At 35.2% G+C, this 8,936-nt stretch overlaps 1 protein-coding gene across 1 annotated transcript; it reads left to right on the top strand.

The window, feature by feature from the left end:
• The first annotated feature begins 815 nt into the window (after nucleotides 1-815).
• LOC104230009 (auxin transporter-like protein 4) lies at nucleotides 816-6,218 on the top strand. The gene is made up of 8 exons (XM_009782741.2): nucleotides 816-1,468; nucleotides 1,685-1,882; nucleotides 1,967-2,152; nucleotides 2,347-2,459; nucleotides 2,603-2,786; nucleotides 2,900-2,997; nucleotides 3,983-4,448; nucleotides 5,595-6,218. The coding sequence occupies exons 2-8, from the start codon at nucleotides 1,703-1,705 to the stop codon at nucleotides 5,835-5,837; spliced, it is 1,470 nt and encodes a 489-aa protein (XP_009781043.1). The 5' UTR covers nucleotides 816-1,468; nucleotides 1,685-1,702; the 3' UTR covers nucleotides 5,838-6,218.
• Nucleotides 6,219-8,936: the final 2,718 nt, after the last annotated feature.

The raw sequence follows: 8,936 nt of genomic DNA, 5'->3' as shown, positions 1-8,936 counted from the left end.
TAAGTGACATGGATTTAAGTACCATAAAGAGAATAGAAAATAATGCAGATGTTATACATGACGTTTGTATATTCAAAGAAAACATACAAATTCTTTAATTTTGGAATCTTCCTTGTATTTAAAAATACCATATTACATGCAAAGGGGAAAATGACAGTCAAACATAAAATGATAATTGCTTCCCACCCAATATTTTTTTTTTACCAAACACCCACAAAACAAGCAATTGGGACGTTAGACTTATTATCATTCTAAGTAAATACTTAAACCAATTAACTAAAAAGTTCTCCAAATTTTCATTTTCAATTGAATTTAATTTCTATAAACTGATAATATAAAAAATATTTTTACATTATCATAACACCTAAAAGATAATACAATTAATCATCCACAATAATTAAAATTATTAACTTAAAAAATAAAGCATGGTATCTACTATAATCGGAGGCGGAGCCAGGATATAAAAGTTATAAGTTCGGAGTTCTAATCCGTTTAAGTTATCGAGTTCTAAATTAACAATTAACACATAATCAATAAATTTAATAACACTAATACATGATTTGGACCAAAACTATTAAGTTTGGCTGAACCTGTAACTGATTAGCTAGCTCCGCCCTAACTATAATAGGTTAACATACACTATGTTTGTATATAAGTTAATTAATTTTGTTTTAATAATGGAACTGTTTATGGTTCAATTGATGAGAATTGAGTATGAGTCTTTGTCACCATAAACACATATGATGTCTCTTTTTTCTTTCTACCAAAAACAAAGACCCTTAATAAGAGTAGAATCATGAGTGGATTACAGTGATGAAAAGAGAAAAAGCAAGAATTTCCAAAACAAAGAAAAAAGTAAAAATAAAAAGAAGAGAAAAAAATTAGTATTTCACACATGCAATTAATATATATACATACTGCCTCTGCCAACTAGTGAGCTTAGCTTAGATTAGCTGCTACTAATACTGTAACTGTTGTGTTCTTTATATCTCTCTGCTTACTTGAATTCTACACATAAAAAAGTTCTCTTCTTCATTTCTTCTGCTTCTACTCTGCTCCTCTAGTCTCTGCAGTGGTAGTAGCAAAGAAAAAAAAAGCTCTTTTTTTTGCTACTTTTGAGGTGTCTTTAGCCGCCTTTGTGTTTTGCAGAGAAGTTATAAATATATATTTGACACAAGCATTTAAGTGAATTGGTTGTTGTGGTTTCAGAAGATTTTGTGTGATCTTACAATTATTTCTGGGCTGCATTTATAATTCACTTAAATTCTTGAAAAAGAGAGATTTTTTTAAAAAAGAAAGCTGTTTAGTTGAAGTTTTCTTCTTTCCTCTGCTTTTTTACTATAAGTTGGGGCGGTTGCTGCTAAGAGAACAAAAGGAATAGCTCAATTAGAGGAAGTGTGTATTCTTCTTCTTCTTCTTCTTCTTTTTGCAGAGATCTGGTTACAAGAAAGAGACATCTTAATACAAGGTAATTCAAGAAAATGAAAAAAAAAAGTTTTTTTTTTTTTGGTTTTATTTTTTATGGGGTGGTTTTTTTGGATCTGGGAAATTCTTGGCTTTCGTTTTCTTGGGAAAAGGATGAATTAGAGGGAACTGGGGATGTGGAGTTTTCAGTATTAGGGGACTCGTGTGTGTGTATCATCTTTTTTGTCTCATTTTTTGTCCTTATTTGTGTTGTTTACAGATCTGCCAGAATTTGAAAATGTTGGCTCAGAAGCAAGCAGAAGAAGCTATTGTCCCAAACTTCAATGAAACTGAACATGATGGTGGAAAAGAATTAGAAGTTGAGAAATTAGAAGATCACTCCATTTTTAATGTCAAGAGTTTCCTCTGGCATGGTGGTTCTGCTTGGGATGCTTGGTTCAGTTGTGCTTCTAATCAAGTAAATATATCACCTTTTTTTTTTCCCTTAAAAAAAGCCATAAAAATATTTCATTTTGATGAATTTAATGTGTTGTTTTTACAGGTAGCACAAGTGCTATTGACATTACCATACTCTTTTTCTCAACTTGGTATGGTATCAGGCATAGTGTTCCAGATCTTCTATGGTCTTGTTGGTAGCTGGACTGCATACCTCATCAGTGTTCTCTATATTGAATACAGAAGCAGAAAAGAAAAAGAAGGTGTTAGCTTCAAGAATCATGTCATTCAGGTATATATATATATTTTTTTTTTTTTTAAAGAATTTTATTCTTATTTGTTGTAGGATTTCCTCTGCAGACTCTTATAGAAATACGAAGTCTATACTTTTTCTAGAGTTTTGTGCTCCGAACTGCCTTTTTAATTCTAAAATTCATTTCTGTCGAACGCTCCCAATATTTATTTGATTTTTTCTTGAAATGGCAGTGGTTTGAAGTGTTAGATGGACTACTGGGACCATACTGGAAAGCAGCAGGCCTTGCCTTCAACTGTACTTTCCTTCTGTTTGGATCTGTCATTCAACTAATTGCTTGTGCAAGGTATGGACTTATTGACTTATGAACATGATCCCTTTCATTTTAAAAAGGAAAAAAAGTACTACTGGTGTACATTTCTGAACTGGAATTTGGTTAAAACGTGATCTTGATAGTTTTTTTTTGGATGGTTTCTTGACTTGGAACAGTAATATATATTACATCAATGATCATTTGGACAAGAGGACATGGACATACATATTTGGAGCTTGTTGTGCTACTACTGTTTTCATTCCTTCTTTCCACAACTATCGAATTTGGTCTTTTCTGGGCCTTGGGATGACCACTTACACTGCTTGGTACTTAACCGTTGCAGCTCTTGTTCATGGCCAGGTAAATAATTAATGCATATTACGTGCTATATGTGAATATACAATGATAGTGTAAATTATTGTTTTCACTATTATAAATAAGTCAAATAAATGAAAAGTTATTTGTATGTATAGGTTGAAAATGTTCAACACTCTGCTCCAAACAAGCTAGTGTTGTATTTCACTGGTGCTACCAATATCCTTTACACCTTCGGTGGACATGCTGTTACTGTGTAAGTTATTTCTTACTGCTGCTTTCTTCTTAAAAATAAATATGAATATGTTATCTAATGATATATATATATATATATATCATCTTCTTCTTGGTCCGCTCTAGTTTCTACACAGTTTCTCTTTGCAGCTTTTGCCTCCTACCTCGGGGTTTGTCTACACCCGACAAAATCATGAAAAAATAACCTTTTCTTTTAATTTTGTAAGCTGGAAAAACAACATTACCCCATTCCATTTCCCTTCACATGAAAAAACAACAGTGAAATGGACCTCTTTTTTTTCCTTTCATTATATACAATTTTCTCACTTTTGTTTCCCTTTAAATACTACTTTTTCCCAATCTTACCATATTGCCTATGATCTTATCCTCGTATCTTGGCATGTTCGTGGTACATGGAAACTAGCTAAGCCAAAGACTTGTTTAGTCATTAAATGCATCCCATTAAGAATACTTCATACATTTAATGGTACAGCTTAGAATTGTATTTAAAGAATCCAATGCCCCATATTGTCAAAGTACTTACTTTATATGACTTGAGTAATTAATACATATGATTAGATTCCATATTCTTGTTTACATATAACTTATATGTACCGTGTAAATAATTATTACACTATCACTGTAATTTCACTTGTTACCCAGGCAATGGTGGAGTTAGGATTTTCATTAAGGGAGTCAAAATATAAATAAATAAACTCACCAAGAAGTCAAGGGGTATTATTATATAATATATACACACTTTTTTTAAAATTACCGAGCTAAAATGTAATTTTCCGACGAAGTGGTGTCGGACACCCCTTGGGTGCATGTGACTCCGCCACTGTACACCAGGTTGCCTATTTTATTTTTCTAAGTAAACTAGTTTCGCTTTTCAGCAGTAATCTGATAGCATAAAAATTCTTTATCATTGTAATCTTTTCTTATTTTTATTGTATTTATTTTGCATGATTAACTAATTAACCCAATTTTTTTAAATATTTATTCAGGGAAATTATGCATGCAATGTGGAAACCACAGAAGTTCAAGTACATATACTTAATAGCCACCTTGTACGTTTTCACCCTAACATTACCATCAGCTTCAGCAGTTTACTGGGCATTTGGAGATCAACTTTTAAACCACAGCAATGCATTTTCACTTCTACCAAAAAACGCATGGCGTGATGCTGCTGTGATCTTGATGTTAATTCACCAGTTTATCACATTTGGATTTGCATGTACTCCATTATACTTTGTGTGGGAGAAAGTTATAGGGATGCATGATACGAAAAGCATATGCTTAAGGGCATTGGCTAGATTGCCTGTGGTTGTACCAATATGGTTCTTGGCTATTATTTTCCCATTTTTTGGACCTATTAATTCTGCAGTTGGTGCTCTTTTGGTTAGTTTCACAGTCTACATCATCCCAGCTCTTGCCCATATGCTCACCTATCGTAAATCCTCCGCTCGTCAGGTATGCATTTATTTCTCTACCTCCCAATTGTACTGTATATAAATATATCATAAATTTCGTGATTCTGTCCATCAAATCTTAGAAACAGTTGAGCCTTGGTTTTCCATGATTTTTATCCACTTTTGACAGCTAGATTCACCTTTGTTACATGATATTCACCGATGCACATCCATTAAGGAAATACTAAATTCTAAACAAAAGTAGTTAGTATGACTAAACTACCCTTAATTAAATGTTGCAGCATAGTTAATGTGAGGAGTAAAAGACTTTTTAGGAATAGGTACATAAGGGTAATTTTGGAAGAACAAATTTCTTTGTTATATAAATGAACACTTATTTTGGACCAAAATTGAAAGGCAAATTGGTCACTTATATATTATTGATTGGAGGGAGTGTTTAGAAATAATATGCAAAACTATTTTATATTAAGACTTTGTTTTCCAGTGGCATTTTATACACTGAGTTGAATTATTAGTCTTTAGATTGACCTAAAATTCACGGGTTGGTGTTAAGGGTTTGTGAGAGAGATTGCCAAGCACATGTTAACTAATAAGAATTCTTTGTATATGTCCCTTTGCTAAGTCTTTTAACCTTGTGGTCGAATTATAAATTCTTATCGCCTAATATTCATACAATTAGACTTATAAGGTTAATACATGTAATTCTATTTAATAAGTATTCATCATTAACCTATGATATAAATATGGTAATTATTCATTGCATTGATGATGTAAACATTCCATAACTTATTATTGGTGCATATAATTTAAATTCTTATCTAAAAGTACGAGGGTGAGGGTGGGGGAGAGAGAGAGGACACAAAGGTACAACAAAGGCATTAATAGCTTGGATTTGGAAATATATGGTAGGGGAGAAGATGTAGGTGGAAAGTCCATTTCATTTAGTTATAAGCTACAGTCTCACTGTTGTATTATGTCTCAGATGAGCTGGCTAGTTTCTTGACTGACAACCTTATGCCCCTTGATTTTGACATATTTTACTACTAGTATACTGTATATATTTGCCAATGAATTTAACACTTTCTTTCCATTATCTGGTCCCTAGATTTCATGTTATGTTCATAAAATTAGACCATTTCTTGAATTTGTTTTCTAATTTAAGGATACATTTTGATTGAACTTGCAGAACGCGGCGGAGAAACCTCCATTTTTCATGCCAAGTTGGACTGCTATGTATGCAATTAACATCTTTATAGTTGGTTGGATTTTTGTTGTCGGATTTGGGTTCGGAGGTTGGGCTAGCATGACCAATTTCGTCAGACAAGTCGATACGTTTGGCCTTTTCGCCAAGTGTTATCAATGCAAACCTTCGCTTCCTCCGGCGAGCCTACCGCCACATTCGGCGCCACCGGCCTCCATCCACCACTAAGAAGCTGACCTAGATTTGCCGCAGCGCCAAAAAGGGTGTTGCAAAAGTTCAACGGTCAAAATTGTCCTTAGACTATGACTATCTTGTATTATATACATGGGGTTGTAGCAATACTTCCCTTACATGTGGTGTGTGCCAAAATTTTCATTTTCTTTCTTTTTACCCCCTTAAGATTTCAATTTTTTTTCTTACAACATTAGATATAATAGTGTGTTGAATTGTGATGATTCCTTTGCTATCAAAAGCATAGGCTAATTAAATCAAGATGTATTAGTTTTTAATTTCTTCCCCACTCTTGGTGGAGTAGTAAATGATTGTTGTTATAAAATAGGATTATATAGCTGTTGGTATTATAGAAAGTTTGTGCCTTTTGCATTGTCATTATTGCTTGTCATGTTTTGTGGAGTATAATTAATCTCTTTTAAAGTTTAAAGATTTGCCAACAAGGGTATGATCCAATACAAGTACCCTAATGGCTCAAGGTCTCAAACATGTTACTTACAATCCAACGTTTTAACAACAATAAAATTACAAAACCGGTGTTCTTCATGTGTTAGAATATGTTTATTACTCTTTTTATCATGTTATTACTTGCGTAATATTTTGTCATAGTAATTTACCTGTAATTTTCTTGTAGATAATCTGATTGTGTAAATATTTTTTGCCCCGGGTTTTGCGATGTGATCCTTTTGACTTGAGATTCTTCTTTAGAGGAGTGGGGGTTGGACCCAAATTAAGTTCCTCTCACATGGAATGCACGTCTGCTTGTTAAAACCTTGTCATGTGCCACTCTTTCCTCCTACATATTCTCTCAGTCCTCTCACATGCTTATCAAAATCTTGAACATGCATGAATCTCTCCATTTAAAGTCTCCACTTCAATTTTCTATTCCTTTTAATTACGTATTTATATTTTTATTTTGTTTATATAATTAGTGTTGAATTCATATGAATTGGATTGAAGACCCTTTGACTCTCTATGATGTTAAACTTAATTTATTTATCTAGCGTAGCGTAATATCCGGGATTAAGGTGTCGTTATGCTGTTTCTTTGAATAATTAAATCCGACTTTTGTGTTGATGGTGGATTTGAGCAAAGATAGGATTATTATATATTAATTTATGGGTCAAATTTATAAAGTTTGGACCATAGATAAGTGTGAAAACCAAAAAAGTGGTTTAGTTGGAAATTACTGTTAAGTTGGGTCGCCGAATTTGGCATTCCACTTTTGGAAATTGATGAATAAAGTAGTAAGTGCCATTCAAAGGAGAAAATAGACTGAATCGAATATACAAAGTGAAGATGCATCATGCATGGGAGTCACAGCATTTTATGCTTAAATATAACATGAATACATCTTTGGAAATTTCTGAGAAGTGGACTAGTGGTAAATTTGGCTAAAAACTTATTTTAGGTTCTTTTTTTTTGGGATTCCTGTATAGTTTCTTACTACATTTTAATTAATTCCCTTGCCAGAATTATTGACTTCGCCGCCGAGTTACCAGATTTTCTCTCTCCGACTAACGGTCGACTTCGACCATCTCCCTCTCTCCGACGAACGCCCTCCACAGGCGAGCCGGCGCCGGCCACTTTGAGCAGCGGCTCAGTTTGAAAAAATTGCTTTACGGGCATCGTGGTGGTTGGTATCCCGGCGGCGGTTTTGAGGTGTATGCTTTTACTGTTTATGTGTTAGTTTAGCTTTTACGGTTTTGTTAGATCTGGTTGTTTTTTACTGTGTTTTTTTTCGATCTTGGGGTTTTGCCCTGATAGTTTGATTTTACTATTTCTCTTTTCTTGTTAGATTTTACCCTTTTTTCTCTTTTTTGATCTTGGGGTTTTGCCTTGCACTGATAGTTTGATTTTACTGTTTCTCTTTTCTTGTTAGATTTTACCCTTTTTTCTCTACTCCACAGTCTAGTCGTACATTGTTGTTTCTCCTTTTGTTTTGTCCTTTTATTTTTAATATTCCTTGTAGGTTTATTGGTTTTGTCCTTTTGCGTCCCAAATCTGCCCCCACCCCGTATATTCTCGTTTTCTTCTTCTCCTTTCTTGGTGCATTTTATATTGTTGGGGCTATACCAGTGGTAGCGGTGATAGCTCCTTCTGGTTTTGGGCCGTGGTATTTTCTGTGTTTTCAGGAATTCTCGGAGTATTGGAGACAAGTTGGGCGCACGAGCACTGGTAAAGGAGAGCAACTTGGGCGAGTGTTAGCAAAGGGTGGTAGGAAGTGGTGCGTGAGCATACAACTATATCGAGTACAACAAATCAGCCACAAGTTTTGTTATCGGGAGTTGGTACCTCCTGTTTTACTGTTTCCCTTTTGGTGTTAGCTAAATTACTGTTACTTTACTTCGCAATAGTTAGACCTTTCAACTAGGATACTAGTTACCACTTGTTTCCTTCTAGTTTGATTTGTTGTCCGTTGTGCACTAGCGAGTCTTCTCTAGATTGTTGTAGGTGTAGTGGCTGCAGTCTGGGATGATAGAATAAGGGCATGTCCTCGGGTGGGGCAGAGTGTGGGGCTGGGGTCAGGGGGTAGGTCGGGTAGCAGGGGAGGTAGATGGGGCAAGAGAGCCTATAGGTTGAGAATTGGGTCATGGAACATAGGTTCACTAACTAGTAAATCCATAGAGTTGGCGAAAATCCTGCAGAAGAGGAAGATTAATATAACGTGTGTCCAGGAGACTAGGTGGGTCGGATTGAGGGCGAAAAACGTGGATGGGTATAAGTTGTGGTACTCTGGTGTCCTGAGGGGTAAGAATGGAGTGGGTATCCTGGTAGATAGCCATCTTAGAGAGTCTGTGGTAGAGGTCAGGCGAGTGAATGATAGACTAATGGCTATTAAGTTGGTGGTGGGTGAGGGTACTTTAAATGTCGTTAGCGCGTACGCACCGCAAGCAGGCTTGGATGAGGATATTAAGAGGCACTTTTGGGAGGGGTTGGATGAGATTGTTTGTAGTATACCACCTTCTGAGAGGTTATTCATAGGAGGAGATTTCAATAGTCATATTGGGTCATCTGCAGGTGGGTACACTGAGGTGCATGGCGGCTTTGGTTTCGGGGAGCGGAACGGAGGGGGCATTTCGCTGTTGGACTTTG

Source organism: Nicotiana sylvestris, chromosome 7 (genome assembly GCF_000393655.2).
Source record: "Nicotiana sylvestris chromosome 7, ASM39365v2, whole genome shotgun sequence".
Lineage (NCBI taxonomy): Eukaryota > Viridiplantae > Streptophyta > Magnoliopsida > Solanales > Solanaceae > Nicotiana > Nicotiana sylvestris.
Note: the sequence above shows the minus strand (reverse complement) of the source record. Positions and strands in the feature narration are given on the sequence as shown.